Here is a 23,866-nt window from a genome sequence, read left to right as displayed (position 1 = left end):
GATGGCACATTTTTAAGTATAAGCGCATGCGTAAAAATATAAAATTGGTGGCGCTATATTGAAAAAATGAAATATCACAGTATCATAAAAAAAACTTTTCCCGATGAACTTGAATAACATTGCGAGTGCTTAGAGGTTAAACTAAATCAAATTAAATACTGTACTGATGTCAAAATAAACTGAAATACTAAACCTTTCATGTATATTTCCATTGAAGCCCTAAACGAATCCATGACGTCACTTTTCCTAGGTGTTCTTGCACCATCATAGAAAGGACTTGCTTGAGACCTTGACGCAAGACCAGAAGGTGGTCTGCTTACAACACCATCAGCAACCAATCCGTCATGACTCTTTACACCAGATGATGAAGACGTCGACAAACTGTTTTGTCGAAGAATAGATTTCCTTGATGAGGCCCTACTGTCACTTCCTGAGCGTGGTGTCGAATATGACCATTCTTCTCCGGAATTCTGTTTTTCGAATGATTTTGATTTCCTTTCAAAATATTTATCTTGTCGAGATCTATTGATAAATTCCTCTTTTCTGTGACGCATATCCCGAAGTGTAACGCCTCGTTCCAAAGAATCCATTTGATAACCTCTTTCATCTTTATCGGGAGTTAAAGGAGTGATTGTCTTTGGCGAATCAAACGTCTTCCACTCCTCAGGCGGACTAATAATCTCTTCTTGGTTTCTTTGCGACAAGTCGGTATACGATTTCGACAACGCCGTGTTTCGTATATTTAGTCTCTCTATAGAATTTCTTGACATATTCCTATCGTTTGATAACGATTCATCATAGATATTTTGTAAAGAACTACTTTTCTTAATTCTATATTTCTTTTGTTTTGAATATCTACCTTTCTTCCGTGCTTTTGATATCTCAACATTTTGTTGGTTTAACGACATCATATAGCGCTCAAGATCCTCGGCACCGCGTAATTCCTTCGGACGCGAAATAACGTCATCATCGTAAACTAGTTCATACCTCTCATGTGGGTAATAAGACATGACGTCATCATCATTATCATCAGGCATCAACAGACTGCTATAATCAACTAGTGTTACCTGTCGCACTGGTATTTTGTCGTCTGCTTTATTTATATCGACACGCTGTTTTTTAGTCTCGGTGGATTTGGAGACCAATTTTGAGAAAAACGTTTTAAGTGACATCTTGAAAGATACGTTTGGTAACAATTCCTACGATAACAATGATGTACGTTAGGCCTACGTCATTTCACAAGCATAACAAACTCGATTTCTAGGCCCTAATCTTCATCTTAGACCTATTCAGAATTGTCACTCCAGGTTACATACGGCTGGACACACATTCTCTTTGAATAAAATAGTAAAACGGTTTACTGTGATGATGCGATGACACAAAGCTAAAAATCAACAAGACATATTTCAATAAATTAAAAACTCGACGAACCTAACAATCTAGATGATCGAAGAGCATTTTTAGGCCGACAGGTCTCCATCATGAGGTAGGGCTACAGGTAGCTAAATAAGGCGTGGTGACTCCATCAAAACAACTAATGATACATGATTCGTTGGCCCAGCTATTAACAAACATGCATAAATAACATAAAAATTGACGAATACTACAGCTGTTAAAAATATGACAGCACTGCTGTAAAAATCCAACATGTGTTTGCAGTTATAAAATATGAAAAGCACAAAAGGTGTGTATACATTTGAAGCTAAATAGCTAAACACGATAGACTAAAAATGAGTATTCCACCACAACGTTATTATTGAAGCATTAGTCAGTTCCATTGTGTACGCGTGGAATATAATTAACAAAGAAATGGTGTTGATGGTAATCAGGCGGAATAGATACATCGATCTGGAGTTAGGATATACCAGAGATAAAAGACTCCACAGATAAACCCTACAAAATACTAAAAAGTCCCACTGATAGTACAAAGTAGAAACATTAGGCTGACACACGATTGCTAACTACAGTTCGCTCCATGTATAAACCAACTTCTAATTGTACGGGTCTTTTAACTGGATGATAAGAATATTACAGTCTTCTGATTGGTTCAAAGTAATGGAGCTTTTTAATTGGCTGATTCAGTATAAACAATAAGTTATGTGTTTTTTTTTCTTATTGATACATACATAAACTAATGTTATGTTACATTGTTTAATCACGACAAAAATGATCTATAGAGTATGTAGAAATAATGAACGTATTGTGGCACAATGGCACTCCGATCGATACTACGTAACAACATTTATGGCTTTCTAGAGGGCGCTACAAAGCTAGTTTATAATTATTCTAATTCTCACAGATTTCCTCATCTTTATCGTTTCAAATTAATTAATTAAATTTCAGTATATCAACGGGCGTTTTAGAATTAATGTTATGTGCCTGATGTGTTTATATATTTTTATTGGTCTATTTTTTTCAAATTTTTGTTTTGTTTTTCTATTTCTTGTTTTTCGTTTCCGTTTTTAGTCGCGTGGACGCGACTCTATAGTTAACTATGTCGGTCGGTCGGTCTGTCGGTCTGTCTGTCGGTCTCTCTGTCGGTCCGGTATCACTATGCGTTTTATCGCTTTTCTGTACTTTTTGAACTGTTTTGATGTACAGACAAGTTTTAACTATGTCGGTCGGTCTGTCGGTCGGTCGATCGGTCTGTCGGGTATCACTTTGCGTTTTTCTGTACTTTTTGAACTGTTTTGATGTACAGAAAAGTTTTAAAGTACATTACTTTTTGAAAGTTCAATTTTTCCTGAGAGCACGCGACTTATGGCTGTTGGCCTTGTTTAAATATTATTATATCACAAGATCTTTTGTTCGTATTACACAAGCTCAGTCGGCTAAGTTGGCTCATCTATATCGTGTGCACTCATAACATTTTTTATAGTCTACTTACACTATATCGTCTTTCTATAATAAAAAAAAAACCAGCATTTAATTATGTTATTTCTACGGAAGCGTCTAAGTGCCATTTTCACTGGCTGAGAGCAGAATTCTCCATAATTGTATATACTTGCTTGTTGCTGAGAGTAATTATACATTTAATAGGGGAATACAAATACATTTTCATTTAAAAAGTTAATATTTCATACAAACGAAGACGTCGGGATGAGGTATAATATTGGAAAGTTTGTGAAGTTTAAATGCATTTTCTTTGATAATTCTTCTCTCTACATTGTAGCCTATCAAATACCAGGAAGTACTGTGAATAGACAGTAATTCTCATTGGCGAGAATTCCTCAATTCTTTGCACATGCGTATTGCTATTATAGTGATTCGAGTCGTGCAAACTATTTACGCATTAGATCAATAGTGTGAGATCATTATTTGTTTCACTTGGGATATAACCTTCAGTAGTCTGTATGGTAAGTTATATATTTTGTTGCAGCACGGTGTATATATTTAGAAGGGCAAATCGTAGAAACAATACAGAAAAGCACAAGTCCTCTCAGATACCAGCAGTAAATGAGGTAAAACTATAGCTGTTTATATAAAACAGGAGGAGACTTTATCGTCAAACAGAACGCAAATCACTTAGAGGACAGCTGATGTTTAATGATGAGATAAAATATAAATAATTTTAGATAGGAGAGTGAAAAATGCAGGGATCAGTATGTGAAAAACAGGAGATGGGAATGGAGAGTTAAGAGGTATCCCATTTGGTTATATCGAACACTTCTAACAAACAGGCTTTTCAATCCAAGAGGTTTGTGTTACAAAAATGGCTGTTTTTCTTTTTGTTTGAATTTACGTATTCCATTGTTATACTCTCATCTTATAGCCATGTTATTATTGTAAGCATTCTACACATTTAGGCATATCATAAACTTTTTCTGTAATCCGTTTAGGGACACATACAAACCGTATAATTAATTGAAAGTCCAAAATAATTGTTTAAGTCCGACGAGTCTTTAGCTATCGATCAGACCATTACGCGGACCAGGCTACGTTAGCGTTACGGTTAGGCAATTTGGTTTTGACAAGCAATTACTGTCAGTGCTTTATAAGTTATTGCGATTTTATTACCCTGGAGTGTCATTTGAGCCAGAAGTTTCAACTACAAGTCCTGCCCACTGGAGGTTGGTCTAACCTGAGATGATTCGCATGGAAGGGCTTGAGTCATCCTCTTAAGTTTGGCCTTGATGACCTTTGCGCAGGCTACCTAGAATTCTCAAGGGCCATTAAATATTCAGTTTCAACTTTTAGGTTTTATGTGGTTTGAGACTTTGTTGAGAATTTAAAAAATGTGTATAAGCCTACTACAGTACATAATATTAATATTTCATCAAAGATAACAATATAGCAATATAAATTGAGATATAAATGATGTAAAATAAACCATAAAGATGAATACAATAAACTACAAATAGCCAATTTTTAAGTTTTAATGGAAAAAAAAATGATTGACTTATAAAAGAACCCCAAAATAAACATTTAAATTAATACAAATTAAAAAGTTTTATCATCATGTAAATAATTATAAATTAAAAATGAAAGATATATTTAGGCTAACAAATCATTGAATATATTAATATGTTTCCTTTTTTCTTATCACTCTTGAAAAAATGTTATCTGTTATCTGCCAGAGTCACATGTTCTGACCCTTCTTCATTTGTTTAGCTCTGCTGATGTTACCCTGCTACTGTTTTCGTAAAATGTGTATGCTACGTTTTTTACCCTGCCACTGTTTTAGTACAACACAATTTTGTGTACCCTGCCACTGTTTTTTGTATCCCTGCCATCCGTCGTTTTTGTACCCATGCTAACGTCTTTTTTCCCAGACACTTTGTATACAAACACAGGTTTTTGTACCCTAGACCACTGCTTGTCATACCCTGTCTCTGTTTTTGTACCCTGCCACCGTTTTTGTACCATGCCACCGTTTATGTACCATGCCACCGTTTTTGTACCCTGCCACCGTTTTTGTTCTCTGCCACTGTTTTTTGTACCCAGCTGCCATCGTTTTTGTACCATGCCTCTGTTTTTGTACCCTGCCACTGTCTTTTACCCAGCTGCCATCGTTTTTGTACCATGCCCCTGTTTTTGTACCCAGCTGCCATCGTTTTTGTACCCTGCCACTGTTTTTGTACCCTGCCATTGTTTTTGTACCCTGCCACTGTTTTTATAGCCTGCCACCGTTTTTGTACCCTGCCACTGTTTTTGTACCCTGCCACTGTTTTTGTACCCAGCTGCCATCGCTTTTGTACCCTGACACCGTTTTTGTACCCTGCCACTGTTTTGGTACCCAGCTGCCATCGTTTTTGTACCCTGCCGCCGTTTTTGTACCCTGCCACCGTTTTTGTACCCTGCCACCGTTTTTGTACCCTGCCATCGTTTTTGTACCTTGCCATCGTTTTTGTACCCAGCTGCCACCGTTTTGGTACCCTGCCACCGTTTTTGTACCCTGCCACCGTTTTTGTACCCTGCCATCGTTTTTGTACCTTGCCATCGTTTTTGTACCCAGCTGCCACCGTTTTGGTACCCTGCCACCGTTTTTGTACCCTGCCACCGTCCCTGCCATCGTTTTTGTACCCTGTCACTGTTTATTTACTCAACTGCCATCGTTTTTGTACCCTGCCACCGGTTTTGTACCCTGCTACCGTTTTTGTACCATGTCACTGTTTGTGTACCCTGCCACTGTTTGTGTACCCAGCCAGTGTTTTTGTACCCTGCCACTGTTTTTGTACCCAGCCACTGTTTTTGTACAACACATTTTTTTTTACAAATGTTTTGTACCCAGAAACTGTTTTTGTATCCTGCCACTGTTTTTCCTGTTATTGTATTTTAATGTTGTCATCGTTTTATAACAATTTTATACAATGTAAAATAGAACAAAATACATTGCAAACAAATATAATTTCAATTCCAATTTAATTTTAATTCCACAATATAATAACATGAATGACAGGATAATAAATGCAATGAATTAATCATGTGGGGGAAAGTCATAATAATAACGCAGAAAGACTTTGTCTGACCCACCCCAAGATAGAACATTAAACACGAATACAAAAAAGAAAATAAAATATACATAAACTAATAATAAATACAAGAAAACAAAGCTACAATTTACTGCTACCCTTTTTTAAAAATCCATTCTGAAAAATGTATTCTAATTATTCATGATCTAACGTTAGTACATAAAAGGCGGTGGCCAAGCTAGCTCTGCAAGGTGCCGGCCGCATGCATATCTCGCCAGTTTCGCGTATTCTTCTGTTGTTCGTTTTGGTAAATATGCGGCTGCACATGTATCCAAATGCGTAAATATCGCTGTGCTCCGATGGTGCTTCGACACCAGAAATAACTTCTGGTGCAGTCCATGGAAAGCATTTCTTCCATCTAATCTTCTCCTCCGACGCCAACTTTAAAGGAGTACTCCGTCCGGTCCGAAACGCCTTGCCATAATCTATTATTACAGGTGTAATTTTACCATCAATATCATGAAGCACCACGTTATTACCTGTAAGAGAAAAGACAGTTGGGAACATGAGAAAAAACTGTAAAATAATCACTGAATTGTGTATGGTATAATGGAATTTAATGTATATGATAATGAAACAATTAGCGGCTTAATTTTAAAAATTACGTATATAACAGATTCTTACTTTTTATATCATTATGGACATATCCTGAGTTGTGGATAGTCTTAATCGCATCTATAATCTGTCGCAGTATGTTCTCCCAGTTAAATCTGCTCAACATATCCTTCCTCTTAAATATCTCATTTAAATTAAAGGAACCATCTTTCATTGAATACAGAGGAGTAATTAACTGATATGGTGCTTCTTCTATTGCAATTCCTACCAATCGTGGAAGATTAATGTGCGCTTTTAAATTGAGAATAATGTTTGCCTCCTTGATTATTGTTTTCTTTAGCTTCTCATCATTTAGTTGTTCTGGGTTTTTGAATGATTTAATGACCACTCTTGTTCCATGGTACAACGCTGTTTGGCACTCGCCAAACGTACCCCTCCCAACTGTATGTGAAGAGGTTTTTATCATATTATTATGTATCACCATGCTGGCAGGCAACCCCTTATGATTGACCTCTTTTGCGTTCTTCAAAGCCATTTTAAGTTTAGAGTTTTCATTAATTAAGTTTGCATTTTTCTTAGATAAAATTTTAACTTGATCGACTGGCCCATCTTTCTTTGTTTGCCTTTCGTTATTTTCGTGAGCTGTACCTTTTCTCATTTCGTTGTGTTTGGCCGATGAAATAACGTGCTGGTCATTTTTCGTCTGAACTGAATGGTGTGATTGACTGTGATGTTCCCGCTTGCATATGCCAATGTATTTATATTCTCCCCTAGTTTTGTCGGCTCTCCTTCCCGATTTTGACCGTTTCAATTTTCCTTTAAAAACTGTTGAGATTGCTCTTCCTGCCCCATTGTGAGTCAGGTAGGGACAGTAACCACGTAATAAAGTGCAGGCTTCTTTCACGTTTACGGCCATGTCTGTTTTTTGCTGGAAGAGGTAATTAATCCTTAAATGAAAAAAAACAACTTGGCATTAGCATCTTTAAGTGTACTTAAATTATTTTTGAATTTGTAAAAAGCTTAATAAATATGCCAATAGAAATACATCGATTAGGCCTATAAAGATTTTTTAACAGATAGTGAAATAATTACCATTTAGCATTTTCATTATGAACCTTTTTTTTTTTGCTGATCTTTTTTGGTGAACGTTTCATCTTCAATGATGCACAACAGTATAGAAATGATGAGAGAACTTCTGTGTGTACAGGGAGGCTATTGTATTTGGAACTAATGAATTCCATTCAATGAGTATAGTCCTATACCGTACTTACTACTTGTATGGGTTACAGGGGTCAAACCACATTTTTTTGACCATCTTTAGCATACCAAATACACTATTCAGCAAATATCAATATCTCATACCAAGCTGCATTGGAGACGCAATGCGTTGACGTAACGTTTTAAGGGTAATAAATAGTTCAATATCTATGGTATTTTATTACAATGAAGCCATACATACAGAAGGTCTCATTTATTATTAGAGGTTTTATGCCTTCACTGATATTATCTAATGACATGTATTTACGAATTCCAATAAGCTTACAAAAATGTAACTGATATCATAACACCAAAGAGACATCAAAATACATTTTCTTGTTACAACAATTTTTTATTCCAAGTTCAAATATTCAAAAAGAGAATACAGTGTTTTAGTTAGGGTTTTATAATTCTAAACACAGCTGAAACTAAACTATATAATGTTGTTAAAACTGAGAATACAATATGTAAAATTCGTAAATATAGGCCTAGGCCTACAATATAGAAAATATGAATAACTAAACTAATAGGCATATCACTACCAATTAATTACTTTGGTCTACTTATGAAATATTACCATAGAATATATACAGTATAAGAAAAGTATAATGTATACTGAGTACATTTTAAACGAATTTATTTACTAACAGTACAGATAATCATCGTGTAATAAACCTCGTAAACTAAGGTTGTAATATCGCAAATAACTGCATAACACGTTATGTTTAGATTTAATCAAGATTCCGTATCAATGTTTGATGTTTTATTCGCATGTATAAGTTCATCCATAGTATGTTTTCTGTAGTCCATGCACCATTCATGTATAGAGGTATTGCGAATGTGTGCTAAAACTTCTACACTTTGTTCTTCAAGAATAAGTCTGACAATCATTCGCGACACAAAAGCATACCTAGATGAATTATTTAGTATCATATAATCCCACCCAATCCCAAGTAAGTCGTCCAGCTGCGCAAAGCTTTCTGGGGTATACTCCTCATGAAATGAGTTGCTTGCATCCAAACCAAATAAATGTGCATCAGTACCTTGGTCATATGGTATATTAACTTTAATTTGGCGCCTTCTACCACCGAAACCTCGTTTCAGTTGCTGCCTGATGCATTTTCGCAGGGCAACACTTCTCTGTATGTATCTGGGCTGAATCGTCAATCCTGACATCTTCTGAAGTATTCTCTCTTCACAAGCAATTTGAGTACTTCGCTGTCTTTTCCTCCAATAAGCGTTCAAGTTTAACTTAATTTTCTTTGGCATTTCAAGAATATTGTCATATGTTCCAATTTGAAAGAACTTTCGGGTGCCAAGTGTTCGTACTTTAAATCCGATGCTCTTAAATGTTCCTTTATCATCTACATATAAGTGGGTGACAAACCTATATACATCGCTTTCCTCTGTAACAAGAAAGCAACCCACAAAGACGATCTCGTCTTCTACAACACATTGTGTTATTTCTTGTCCATATTTATTAGAGCAACTTCGAATAATAGGGACTTCGTTCGTAGTAGGCCTACTACTAGGTAGGTCTAAGAATGGACTCTCAATCCTTTGTTCCGATTTATTTCGGTTCGTGTTTTTTGGTTTGGTCAGTTTTCTTTTTGTGGGCAGGGGTGATGTTGTCTCATCATTAGTTGTCATCATACGAATAGGTCTACTTGTGTCATCATCATTGTTAGACTCCACTAAATCAGCATATGTTATGTCTTTTTCTTTATATCCGTTCTCGTAAGAAACCTTCATTGTTTTCAGAAAAGGGTCATTTTCGACGACAAATCCCTGAAACCGTTTCCCATCGTACATAAATTTTACAGGGTCTTCAATAACAAGATTTTCGGGCACAGTCTTAAAGTAATTTGAAACACTGTGCGTTTTTGGAATTCGCTTTCTCTTTCCCGTAACGAATGGTGTTGCTGGGCGAATATGTTTCTTAATTGAAATGAGTGTGTTATGCTTTGGCTGCCACCCAATATAATGAATACAAATCCCAGGTTCACTTATGGTATCCGTGCTAATATTAATAACCTTAGCCGATCTCCATATACCACACTCTTCATCAAACACTTCAACATGCTCTCCATTAACATAAGAATAATCCATATTAAAGTTGTTTCTGAGGCTTATTAGTATAGTTATACTGTTCTATTCTATCTGGTAGTAGTGTAACTATTTCTTTGAGCAGTGGGAAAACTTAACCTCAAATATTTGACTTGTGGAAGAGTCGATTATAAACAAGGGATTAAAATAAACTACAATAAAGAAAAATATAACGTACCGTATCACTGCCCACGTTTTTGCAGTAAAGAAATGTTAATAAATTGTAGTAATGTTTTTTGTGGTCTTATTTGACCAGATTCAACTTAATACAGTATAAGGAGTGTAAGCCTGTATTTTTCAGTCCTAAACAATTATGCCTGTGATGTTCAACTTTATTCGATCAATCCACTATGGTATACTAGGCAATAAATCATGAAATGTGTATAATACAACACAAAGAAATTGTGTATATACGACTGTAATATAAATAGTGGTTCGCTGTAATTTGTTTATTTTCTTATTAATTGTAATATAATAATATAGATGTATATAATAATTATTATTATAATAATTAACAGGCACAGAAGAAATTGTAAACAAAATAAGCAAGCCTGTATGAATGAGAAAAACCCGTTAACTGAGATTTGAACCTTCTGCTTAAGTTGGTATATTATGACAGTTCAAATTTAATTGAATATTATCTTTGAGATCCTGCTTGAGAATTAATAATGAAAGATAAGATGATTTTTAGTATAGTATCATGCGATTTAAAACTTAAATTCAAGTGATTAGCCTATCTGGTACTAATTATGTAAACCTTATTCTCCCTGGACATTGTGTACATTTTCTGCTACTTCTGGCTGAACTAATCGAAGTGCACGAGCATTCCATTCGGTATGTTGTTCATCACTACATTGCGTCCATAAGTCATGAATAATTACATTTTTACCGGTCAATGACAACTCCTTATATTCACGCATTACCTAAGGAAAGACATCCATCACAATGTTAATTATAGCTGAGCTCTCATTTTTGGACAGTTTGAGGGGTAGAGGCAGTGAAAAGAAGAAGTACGTAATAAGCATATTATAATGCTTTTTATCTAAGGGTATTTTACTTAAGACGTATCTTAATACCTGAGGCATATGCAATTGAGTGAATAAGTTGAAACCGGATTTTCGTCTTTTTGGGGCAGACTTCATTTTCTTTTTTCTCTTCCCATGGGCAGTTTGTCCGTGATTCACTTCTTGAAGAGGTTTTCTGTCTTGTCGTTCCTTTCGTTTAAGGTAGGTGTATGCACTCGGTAATTTGCTGAAAAAGATTAACGCGTTTTTTCATGTTATATGATGCTTTTTTACAAGTATTTGTTTGATCTTTACACGTATGGCATAATTAAACTATTGTAGTAATTATTTATTTAGCTCATGTATGGCATACTAACCTGTTGTACTGCTGGAGACTCGCATCTTGTCGTATTGCCTGGATTGTATACGATGGTGCATTTTCTAATTTAGAAATATTGAGCCTATAATTATCAATATCTCCAGCGAAAGAATTATTTTCCAAATCTTTTAATAATGTATCTCCTATAATATCCACACGTCTTTTGAAACATTCGGCAAGTGGCATAGCAATTCGTTTTGGTTCTCTGTCACATTCCACTTGTGTTGTTATTACTAAAAAGTGTGGTAAGGGAATACCCATCTTTGGGAGAACTTTCGTCCAAACCCTACCGCCATGTTTAGCAACAATAGTTTTTATTAATTCTTTCTGTTTGTATAGGCGTCCCACAACAACCACTGATTTCCCTTCAAGGACATCAATAGGTGGATTTACTGTAATGTCTTCGTTATGATCTGGCTGTTCTTCATTGCCGTAGCGGACATTTGGGGGTTCGCCATCGGCATCGAGAACATCGATATCTGATTCTTCATTGGCATGCAAATCTGGTTGTTCTTCAACTCTATTTTTATTGTCAATAAAATTATGAAATCGATGTTGAACTTCCACAGGACAATCTCTAACTCGATGGTGAATCATCCGCCATTGCCATTCAAACAACTTTAGGATAGGATCGGGTTTATGGATACCGCCTCCTCTAGTAGAATGTTGATAAAAACGGCACATATCCATGTAATGTGAACGTTCTCCTTGTTCAGTTGTCAACCGCATCACTGAATGGAATGGGGTTGATTGAAGAAGCTGCGGTACGACATCTATAAATTTCATCTCATATCCCGTGAAGACATTGCCGTATTTAAATACCATAAGGCGATGGAACATGTCGGCATGTTTTGTATATTTTGTAATAGAATCATCCGTGTGCCCCCAGATGTAATCGTCAGCTGATAGACTTCCTTGGTCTTTACCAGGTTTTAATTTTCTCGGTTCATCTCTTTGCAATTTATACATGCATGCTAGATGGTAAAAAATCTGCTGCTGTAGGTATTTGGCAGTGATAATTGGAGATGGCAAATTTAGTTTAGACTGCAAATCAATTGGCAACTCCTTTTGGTATGGGGTATCAGGCAGAACATTATCGAAAATATCTGGGAAAGGAACAGACGTGTCATATTGAAAGAATTCTGTGGTGGCTGGGTATAGTATCAACTGAGCAGATGGTTTATTTAATGAAATTTGCTTCAGTTGGTCATTTTCAAATTGGATATGGAATCCACCATCCTTATTCCTGTTTACGCCCCGCGCTTTAATGTTGCTAACGAGATGTTGCAGTCTAACTTTTCGCTGTGCAACACCTTCATTTCCAGGTATTAATGAAGTAATACTGAAACAAAAAAACATGTGGAAGTTAAGAGGTAAATTAAACTGCAAATGAAAATAATAACAAGGGTATCATTTTTTAATAAAGTACCGTATTTCATTTTTTTTAGCTACACATAACTTAATATACTTACGAGTGAATTTCCTGAACGAGAAGTCGAAGCTGATGCTCAACGATTCTGGTTATTCCATGGTCAATACATACACCAAAGTGATCTATCGGTATTTCTAGAAGGCGCTCATCATGTTCTCTTTGGATTGACTTTCTGATAGTTGACCGTAAGCCTGTTGTCGCATCATAATCTTTATTCTCAATTTTCGATGTTTCAATATATACGTTGAAACCATCAGTTGTTAGGGGACCAATGTTCCCTCCAAGTACTGCGTCTTGAAATTTAGCATCTGAGGATAAAAATATGTAATGTCCATCTCGCTGCATTCTACAAACCCAGTCATTTAAATATGGCGAATTATCACAACGTAGATTTGCTTCTAAGTTGGCACGATCGTCTCCAAAGTAAAATACAGCAATTCTCCAAAAGTCATGAGGACTATGGAAACCTTTGCCTAATAGGGCTTGATCATTGTTGATGTTGGTTATTCCAAGTACAGTTGTTTGCCGCTTTCCCATTATTCGACCATCTCCATATAGTCGCCACCATTCCTTTCCTTTTACGTAATGGTAAACGTGCATCAATGTATCATGCAACGCATCTATGTCGATTTTTATTCCTCCTGGGATAGCTTTTGGCTGCAGAATTCTCTCAAATTCACTCTTTTGCTTCTTCTTCAGTAGTCTCACCCTTTTTTCAGATGCTAAAAATCCAGGAAGTCGCTTTCTTAACCATGTAAGTACACCTACAACGTTTGCAGTGTCTTCCAGAAAGAGCAGGTCCTCCTCGTTAATATAAAAATGATTAGCGGCTTCCTTTCTGTAAATGATAAAATGTATAAAATAAAGTGTGGTGTATATATAAAAAACTGAGATCTAGAAAATTCAGATATCAGATATATCTGCGTTTTCTAAATCTAGAAAACTCAGATATATCTGAGATCTGAATGTCCCAAAGTGGAATACAACATAATAATATTATGATGATGGACCTTATATTTTTGTGGTAGGCCTACATAGGTATTTATAAATAACATACCGAATCAATTCTACAAACACGGACGTTTCTTCATCATCGGGGGACTTTGCTTCCGTAAGGATAGTCACCAGATCTTCTTTCGATATTGCCCCATTCCATTCGCCTGCAGCTTCTCCGTCGTTTTTACTTTTACGTGTTAGGTCCCTAAAAGTTGTAATTATATTGGCAACAATTTTTATTATGATTTAACCTAGGTATGGTTGTGAAAATGGCCATATGATATATGTACACTTGCAATATGTATAAATGTTACGGGATATTTTGATATTTTTATACGAATATTCTATATTAGGCCTACTGATATACTGTAAATAAGACATATTTAGTCTAACTTCACACATTTACGTAGATATATTGAATAAGAATTTGTTAATTATTTTTATCGGAACTGTTTATTTCTACCTACCATGCGAACGCATGCAGCAAGTCAGATTTTCCTCCACAATGAATCTTCCGAGAAAGATCTTTTATTGATTTTCGATGTGCTTCCATTCGATTTGAAAATCGCTTTGAGGCCTGCCGCCTCGATCCATCAAGAGGAATGGCGGGGGATATTTGAACTCCTGGTATATCTGGCCTAACCCTTTTGCGATTAATTCTTTCTAATAGTTCTGTTGTAGATTTTCTTCCAGGTCTTTTATTTTCAACCACGGGCTCGTCGTTTATATTATCAAGTAGATGGTCGTTCATGACCGAGTCTACGCATTTATCTCTTATAAAATCGCGTAGAGTTATCAAATTTAAATTGTGTTCATTTGTATCAATTATATATGTTTGTTGCTGCTGTACATTGTCTACAAGATGTCCACCACCCAACAACAGGTGAATAAAACATGAAACACTAATATGCTTTCGTGATACATTTATAGCACTGTTCGGAAGTACCTCATGATTGACTATCAATCCATTTTGTTCCCAAAATCGATCAAAGGGCTTCCAGCCTTTAAAACGCTGCCTGACATACATACGAAGATATTTTAATGAGTCATTTTGTGAAAGATATACTTTCCCATTAAATTTAATGAATGGAATATCACACGGCCATCCCAATTCCCTAGTAACACTATTGTCCATGTTTAACAGTATTTATTTAATGTGTCTGTAGTTCTAGTTAAATTGATTTGCTTTGCATAGAGCAGCATTGAGAAATATTTGGATATAAACAACCACTACAGTATTAAATTCCTGTACAGTATTGTATAAGGAAATCAGATTTCCCGCGAACTATTGTATAAAATCAGTGACCTATCTAATAGTACATTGATTGGTTAATACCCAGTCAGTGAGGACCAAATTGACAAGCGGTGCCTGTTTGCTATTGGTCATTGGTAAGAGGAAGTTGAAAATTGACAGCAAGTTATTCTTAACACTTGCAATCTAAAATAAACACGCTGGCATTTTTATTACACCACAGAGTATTATTCCTGTCAACTTATACCACAATTGACATGTTGAGGGGATAGGTCATCCACTGATTCAGTGGATGCCAAACGTAACGCTAAAGTAGCCTGGTCCGCGTAATGATTGGACGTTATCGTTTTCCTTCCAAAAATCCAAGTTGGGTTTTGTTATTACAATTTGTTGACGTCATTCTGAAACGTAGAAAGATATATGATTATTCGTTTCTGCGGTAATAAGCTAACGCTTTGTTTTGGTTCACGCACTAATTAGACGGAACGCAACGTTATGGACCGCAAGTTTACCGATAACGACACGTTTACTTATTGATGGTCATTGGTATTTTATTCATGATTGAAATAAGACAGATGATTCGCAGTACAGTATACGATTATGTTAATTTTATCGTCTCGCGAAGAAAAGGAAATCATTTTGGTGGGTTAGGCATGAGGTTCCTGTTTTCAGTGCATTCGGGTTTGGGAGTGTCGATTAAGGTCGAATTTAATGACCTATTCACAATTGGAAATCCTTCATATTAATGCATTTTAGGCACTGTCTAATAATTTGTGTTTTCTCCACTGAAAATCATCAGCTACTTTTTTATTTAAATTTTATTTTTTTAATTGTCCATATTCAAAAGCAAAATACAAAGACCAAAAAAAAACCCAACTAAAACAATCAAGCTTGCATCCTATAAAAGAAGAAAAAAGGTTATCTCTAACATTCAAGTACCGGAAAAGGTTCTCACATTAGCTCACATGATGAATCAAACGAAGTTGATAACATTAGGTCTATACATTTCACTAATATAAATTCAACACTATACATCCAACGCTTTCCGCGCCGTGACTGTACGACATGGTGCATTTGCGCGGAACCTCTCATCTAAAGTGTTATTTTTTGCTAAAAGCAAATTGAATAAATAACCATAAGCGATTCAATGTTCACATATACACATTAAATACTGTACATAAAACAAAAAATAAAATAAATCATAATCCTGACATATAACGGGATTTGAACCCAGGAGCAGTAACCGAGAATCTCAACCACCAAACAGTGAACATTATTTATTTCCCAGTGACTTTTCAGGGCTAAAAACAACCAACCCCTCACCCTAATGTTGCTGACTAATACATAACATACGTTAGTCCATGTGATAGTTCAAGTCAACCGACAAATTATCCCTCCTCTCTTGATAGGCCTAAGCCCCTTGGTTCCTGGTGTATTTCAAAGCTCTCCTATCAAAGGAAATTAAAACAAGGCGATCCATTTACAACTAATCAGAATTTACGATCATGGCGCCTCATATTTTAGTTTCTTCAATCTTTTAATTGCTATGGAGGAAGAACTTTCATATTGAATCGTGTTATTCATTTACAATAGTTCTAATTGCGCAGTCATTCCATTTGCACACAAAGAAATAACTGAGGACCAGTCGCCGCATGTAAGCAGACGCGCATGCGCATATAATGCGTCGGAAACAGGTATCATTGGTCGCTTCCTTCAATCATTTTTCTGATTATGTATAATTTGTGTTAGTTTCATTTGTCCGTATAAGGAGCGCCATTAAAATCATAATATGGGTTGAATTGGGTCCCTGTGGACAGAACACGACGTGTTAACTGACAGACGGGGAAATAGATGTTATACCTGTTGAAAATACGGGTCAAGTTATAATATGCTTAGAACAGATACTTGATTTATTTATCCAGTAATGATAATGAAGATGATGCAGCTCCGTGTAAAAGTAAAGCACGAATTAAAATGCTCTCATGGGACGCAACGTGAGAACAAAAAAATTATTTGAATCCATCGCTTGTAATTGGTCTTGTGTTGCGCTACCGCGTACGACGACGTCATTGCGTTGCGTCTTAATAGAAACCAGACTTAAGCAGATTTATAGTTGCAAATAATAATAATGATAAGATAATAATAGAATAAGAACACTAAAGTCACTATCAGTTTTGTGTTTACATTACCATTACTTCTTATGTTATCTTTACCTCAGATTGAAAGAAGATATAGCACAGATAGACAGAGGTCTATTAAATTTCGAGAGAGCATCGCTCCTGGGAGGCATGCTGAGTGTTAAACATGACGTCAGAGCATAGTTTGTGTGCGCGCTGCATCAGTTGTTCATCATAGGTCCGATGCGGGGTCCGATGTTATGTACACCGGTCGTCTAACAATGAACTTACTCAGCAGTAAAACTGTATTTCAACAGGAAAAATATGAGTACTGGTGGTGTTCGTAAATGCATTCTTGTGTGTATGATTTTGCTGTCGGGTATTTGTTATAAGTCGTATAGGCCTACGGGGGTACAACGAATGACAGTATCTTTGGTGAGTAAATATGCATCTCTCATTAGTATTTTCAGAATATGGTAGGCCTACATCACAATAAAGACATGGAATTTAACATAAGCTGCGCATAGTTACCGTCCGATTTTCAATTTCAGCAGTTCTTTGAGAAGGTGACCCATATGGGACCCAACAATGCACTGCCCCCACCCACACACACTCGCCATCCTTTCGTTGATCGTTTGAATAGCGATGTTTTAGAGAGTCTATATTTTAAAATCATTGCTCGTAATTAATCAAGTGTGGCCTCTCTCTCATGATATAATTGCAAACATTTACGCTTGATCGTCGTCGTCGTGCATAATGTCGACGTCTAACTGCCGAATAAAGTCGAGGTGGTTTATTATTGTTGACATTCCTCAATGAGTGATCAAACGTTACGTTGTGCTTAGTAACTATATAAACATCCGAGGACAGAGAATCATTGATAAATATACCGGTTTCGATTTTTTTAATTTTACTCCATGGCATAGAACATAAAAGTATTTTGATACTACTAAATTAGGATATGGTTATTTCTCTACCTATATTAACGGAACAATTAACATTTTTCTTTTGCCTTTTAATTATTAGATTATTAATTAAATTATTATATTTTATTTAACTTTTTCTGTTTTTGTTATAATGTAGGTTATGTATCTGTGATGTATTTTAAAACCACATTTAAATACTTACAAATTATTATTGTTAATTACAGAATGGATTTTATCAGAACAGTTTTTCTTCAAGATCCGCAAGCAACGAGAAATACAAACATTCAGATAGGAAGTCAACACATCCACCATTCGTTATACGTCATGTGTACCCCACGGGCCCCGAGTCGCCTCCTTCCCTCGTCACATATGGTCGTGATTTACCAGCCTACAACGATAATTACAATATTGATACAACAACCCTTCTAACTTCCCAAATAACAAGTCCAAGAAAAAGTAAATATGAGATCATTGACTTGAAAAATAAATACGTAACATGTGATAAAATACACGTTTTTATCCAGGCACGTGACGACTGGAACCGGCCTAAACAAAATGGTGGAGATTATTTCAGGGCCAGGATATACAATGATAATTTAAATGCTAGTTCTTCAAATAATGGAGACATTATTGATCATGGGAATGGAACGTATTCCGCGTATTTTACGTTACCATGGACAGGATTAGTGAATATTGAAGTGACGCTAATGATTCCAAGTGAAGTTATAAGAATTGTAAAAAGAATATACCACGAGAATCCATATCGGATGGTTTACGAGGGTAAGTTTCAATCCGGAAAGAAGATAAAAATCACAAAATGTCATATACATTTGGATTCATCTCGACTATTGTGCAATTTTACCGATGAATTATCCGGGCAGCCATGGTTCTGTGAAAAACCAAAGAATCTACCGTGTTCGTCTTGGATAGAGCACCACGGTAACCCAGCACTGACACAGAAACGGACAAATGAACTACTGTTACCGGGAGAGGAAGATGCATTTCAAACGTAAGTTTTTCATGAAACATTACCAAAAAAAACCCCCCAAAACAAACAAAAACTAACAAATGTAAATATTATAACTATATGTAACTATACATTTTGTAATATTGGTGTAATGGGATAAGATGAACAGTGTAATATTACCGAATGATACTTTTGGATGACCATGTTTAGTGCGGAGTTTCGGCCATGAAATCCAAATAGCACCTACTATTTTGAATTCAGCAAGAATAACAATAATAAGGTAGGCCTAACTCAAAACGGTTCCAAAATCGAGCTGGAAAACAAAAAACTCCTTTCCGCTACCACTTGAAGCTGGTACTGTAGAGGCCAAGTCAGTTTAGGGTTTGGAGGGTAAATAGGTTGAATATCAATAGGGTGTATTTCAATCAAATATTAAATGCATTATACTTAGCGTTACATACTCAATGCATCTGAATGACATTGTCATGTGATTATTAAACTTCCAGAAAGTACATCCGAAGAGTTTTAAGACGTCTTCAGCCATTGGCTATTAAAGTGCAATCAAATGGTAGGCAAACTATTAACAAAGTTCATTGATATATTGACATGCTTTTATATCAGCGGCATCTTTGACAAAGTTATGATACAATAACGTTAAAGCTTCAAACAATAACATTATTTTACAAAGAAGATATCAAAACAACACTAACAAAGATCTGATTTGATGATTATGATTTAATGATCACTAGACAACGCGTACTAACATATTAATGTAAGGCTAATGTTGCAGCCAATAGGCCTACTTCATTTATAAAGTTGAACCATGAAGGACCAATAACAATCCATGTGCCAAATAAAAAGGCATTTTTGTACTTGATTAACAAAATATCTCATTTAAATGGTTGCTCCGGGTACACAGTTTTGAACCCAAACGTTATCCCGTTAAAACGTTATGACTACGTAAAAACTTACGGATTAAATCTTATTGTTAATTTTCAGAACAACTGGAAGGCTACCATCTATGCAAAGCACATTTACCGTTCTGTAGGCCTAGGCCTTCTGCGAGAAATCCAGGCTTATCGTCTGCAGGAGGTAGTAGGCCTACATCCAGCATGACTTCGGGATTTTATTATAGAGACGTGTGGCATTCTAACGTATGTAACGCCAGATACTTAAGTACTGCAGCTGTTCAGTCTTGTCTGCGTAACAAACGTTTATATTTTTACGGAGACTCAACATTACGTCAATGGTATAACTTCCTATTGGAGTATTTACCGACGTTAAATAACGTCACGTTCTATGAACATAAATCTACTTATAAAGTCGGTCCGTTGACGGCTGAGGATCCGAAGAACAATTTTACGTCTAGGTTTTTCCATCATGGTCTTCCAATTCGAAACACTTGGATGCTAGTTAAGAATATACAATACGAGTTCAATGAAATAGATAAACTAAGAGCGGATAAAAACACAGTGGTTGTTTTAAATATGTGGGCACATTTTACAGGAGTAACGTTGGACGATTATCAATCGCGTCTCATATGCGTTCGAAACGCGTTGACTAGACTTTATCAACGCAGTCCAGAAACGTTAGTGATAATTAAATCTGCTAATACGCGGTCTTTCGCTTACACTCCAACGTCTACAATTAATTTTAGTGATTGGTATGTAATGAAATTGGATGCTATCATGCGTGACGTTATGAAAGATGTTCCAAATATTGTGATAATAGATGTTTGGGATATGACAAATTGTCACCATACGGGGTCTGACGTTCATCCACACGACCTAGTTGTACGGGAAGAAATTAAAATGATGCTGTCATACGTATGTTCAAGTAAAAGGAATGGTTCCACCTGACTATCACATGTGATAAGAACTTCATTTGGCGGATCTCACTCACTAGTTCATTAAGTTTCATATTCAATATCCCGGAAAACATAAAGAGTAACGTAATAATAGAAGTAGACCTACAAACGAAACAAATATCAAGGCACAGTGAAGGATGAAAGCTGAGAGATCAATTTTACCACCCGAGGTACACCAGGTGGACAAATAATAGGCCTAGCTACTATTATTCCCCATTGTACTAATTATTTCTGTAGTCTTTACAGTGGATATCTTACGCTTCAAATGTTGACTGCTGACGGATATGGGACGCGTATAGAAAGTCAGAGCAGGGAGTTGTTATTAGATGGAGTAACATCATAGTATGTTCTTTTGATCAGTCTACTTTTCCGACAGGAAGTAAAATAGATAAGACTTAATCCCCGATAAACAGTTCCTCATCAAATAAACAATTTTCCCTGACGTAATCAATGACACGCGCATGCGCAGAAAAGTCAAAGTTGCTTCGCTTCGCTTGAATAACTCTGGCCTACGTCACACATCGTCATGGTGTTTCAGAAAGCCAGATGATACAATCGCGACACACAATGACAACTGACGACTTCTATACCGATGTACGTAGACTTTTCCGATTTAGATTTCGATGATAGCGATTTAGAAGATGTTGATCTAAATGAAAATGTGCCAATGTATTGCCCATGTGGGGAAAGTTCTGACGATCAAATGATCGCTTGTGAAGGAAAAGCATGTCCTAATGAATGGTTCCATTTTGAATGTGTGAAGCTCACTGCTCACATCTTCTGAAGTTCCAGCTGGCAAATGGGTTTGTGAGCAATGCTGTCAACAACACGACGTTAATAATATTGGGCATAGGCCTGGCTCAAGTAGGCCTAGTGTTAAGCGACCTAGTAGTAGTACTACTACTCAAGAAACAGGTTAGTAACTGGTGTAGCCTATTCAATATTTGATACTACTGCAGCCTACCGTTCCTAGCTAGAATCTCTAGGAAAGAAAGGAGGCCTTTTACGTTGCCTTTTTTTTACAGGTATTTATTCATTGAACTTTAATATTTCATCAGGAAGGAAGGGAGGGACGGTCAAGTAGGGGCTAGGCCTACCCCAATAAAAACAACTTTCTGATGATGCAGTATTATTTCCATTTATTAATTATGACCTGGGCTGTCACTACTGACAATTGGGAAGATTTATGTATTTTTCATTTGTTAACAAATGCCGGGAGTTAAATTGACAACGCCTGATTAAATGTATGACCAGGGAGTTATGTTAATTGTTTTTTTTTTCAATTCTAGACAAAGATGTTCCTGCACAGACCAGGAAGAAAGGGGCTACAGTGCAGAAGAAAAATCAAGTACTGAACAGTACTGTATATCTAAATGTAACCAAGGCTTTTAATGAATGATATACTGTAAATAAAAATAATCGATATACTGAGTCATTTTTTAATTCTTTGTATTGTATTAAATACATATTTAAAAATAAATACATGTACAATCATGTACAAATAACAATGTTTGTAAACATGTGTTTGTCTTCTCCTTTCCAAAGAATGTATCCCATTTGAGATGCAATGCAACTACTGCTGCCTCACAGAAAAAAGATTCTTCTGTCTGTTTTTCACTGGAATCAAAATCAGCAAGGTTTATTCCAATTTTTACATCCTTCTTTTTAGAGCGCATATTCTTCTTCCATGTGTCAAGTTTTACTCTACAGTTGTTACAACTGTATGGTGGGAGAATATCCGTGTTCACATCTACTTAAGTTGTAGTGCACGCTGGATTAAATCTGAATAATCAGATTTCAAAATTAGACGTCTTGAGTCAGATGCAGCAGTCTCTCGCCCACATAAACGACAAATAGCCTGTATTTCCATTATTACAGTACAAATTCCTATAATGAATAAAAGGAAGACAACAAAACAAATTACAGTCAGTACATTCATACATAGTCATAGAATTGTATTAATATTAATTATTATTTATAGTGGACATCCTATAATTATATAGGCCTATTCTATAGGCTATGCTTAGTTATATAGGTAATTCCCCGCCTAGCATACGTGCAGGGGCCTAGGCCTATTTATGGGAGAGGGCTAGGCCAGGGATTTGTTATTAGACCATCTCCCTGGCTAGGCCTAGGCCCTGGTGGTGTACCTAGTGCATCACCAGAATCGGCGATTCCAGCCGCCAACAAACATACGATCGGAGGGTGTTAATTACCCAGATTACACGCTGGCGTTTATCACTACTGACAACATGCCCACACCTATAAAAACATGTTGTATTTTAACCAAAATTACGATTATGTAAGAAACTGTAAGAAAATAAGATATCAAGAGAATGATAGAAGACATACTCTTTTAAATATTAGCGCTGGTGTTAAAATGGAGAAACGTGCGGAAAATATCAAATATTAACTTTAAAACTTACCAAAAGTCTCTGAAAATCACGAAAGAAGGTCTACAAACAAACAGATGAACGTACACTTTGAATTATCGTAACTTTTTAACGAAAGGTCGGAATTTAAAGCGGTTTTTTGTAAAATATATATTGCAGAATTCTCTAATGACGTAAACAAATTGTAAAGCTATAGACGAAGAAGGAATCATCTGCGCATGCCTACAATGTTTGTTTGTCAGGAATGCATCGAAAGTCTTTACTCAAAATGGACGAATCCCGGCGATAGAGGGCCTGGCATCGTCGGCAAAGTAGACTCCAAACAAAAGGCAGGAAATTAGTGCCAGTTGACTGCATAATCCTTTGAGGTTCCTGTATACCGCTCGTCGCTTATTGGCTGTAGATCAGTTGATAAATTTGTTGTTACTCCATCTAATAACAACTCCCTGGTCAGAGGAGGAGGAGATGATGATATATGGATATGGGGATACAGTGAAATAATTACGATACAATAATTCAATACTGTACTAATGCCATTCTAATATAAATGCAATGGTGTACTTTCTTCAACCAAGCTTTTCATCAACAAAAAATATCTGTATTTACGAAAACTACGTTTGCTTTAAATACTTTTGGATAGTCA

General features: G+C 36.1%; 2 protein-coding genes across 6 annotated transcripts in view; one reads left to right on the top strand and one right to left on the bottom strand.

Moving 5' to 3' along the window:
- LOC140058223 (calmodulin-regulated spectrin-associated protein 2-like) overlaps positions 1-1,783 on the bottom strand; it is a 31,123-nt gene extending 29,340 nt beyond the window's left edge. For 3 of the 5 annotated variants that reach the window (XM_072103789.1, XM_072103802.1, XM_072103795.1), the window contains exon 1: positions 194-1,778. In XM_072103789.1, coding sequence (XP_071959890.1) covers positions 194-1,172 — 979 coding nt within the window. In that variant the 5' untranslated portion in view covers positions 1,173-1,778. Of the gene's footprint in view, positions 1-193 lie in introns of all 5 variants that reach the window. The other 2 variants (XM_072103813.1, XM_072103807.1) reach the window with 2 other exon arrangements.
- Positions 1,784-17,333: 15,550 nt separating this feature from the next.
- On the top strand, positions 17,334-22,233 carry LOC140058210 (NXPE family member 3-like). The gene is made up of 5 exons (XM_072103776.1): positions 17,334-17,505; positions 18,221-19,005; positions 19,470-19,531; positions 19,963-21,745; positions 22,120-22,233. The coding sequence occupies exons 1-4, from the start codon at positions 17,395-17,397 to the stop codon at positions 20,820-20,822; spliced, it is 1,818 nt and encodes a 605-aa protein (XP_071959877.1). The 5' UTR covers positions 17,334-17,394; the 3' UTR covers positions 20,823-21,745; positions 22,120-22,233.
- The last annotated feature ends 1,633 nt before the right edge of the window (positions 22,234-23,866 follow it).

Source organism: Antedon mediterranea, chromosome 1 (assembly GCF_964355755.1).
Source record: "Antedon mediterranea chromosome 1, ecAntMedi1.1, whole genome shotgun sequence".
NCBI lineage: Eukaryota > Metazoa > Echinodermata > Crinoidea > Comatulida > Antedonidae > Antedon > Antedon mediterranea.
The sequence above is the reverse complement of the archived record's forward strand: the minus strand, read 5'-3'. Positions and strand labels throughout refer to the sequence as shown.

Bases quoted from the DNA above. Each gene is read 5' to 3' on its own strand.
- LOC140058210 (XM_072103776.1), top strand. From the start codon at position 17,395: ATGAGTACTGGTGGTGTTCGTAAATGCATTCTTGTGTGTATGATTTTG. The intron at 19,006-19,469 runs GTAAGTTTTTCA...TTAAACTTCCAG, and splicing joins GAGGAAGATGCATTTCAAAC to AAAGTACATCCGAAGAGTTT. The intron at 19,532-19,962 runs GTAGGCAAACTA...GTTAATTTTCAG, and splicing joins TATTAAAGTGCAATCAAATG to AACAACTGGAAGGCTACCAT.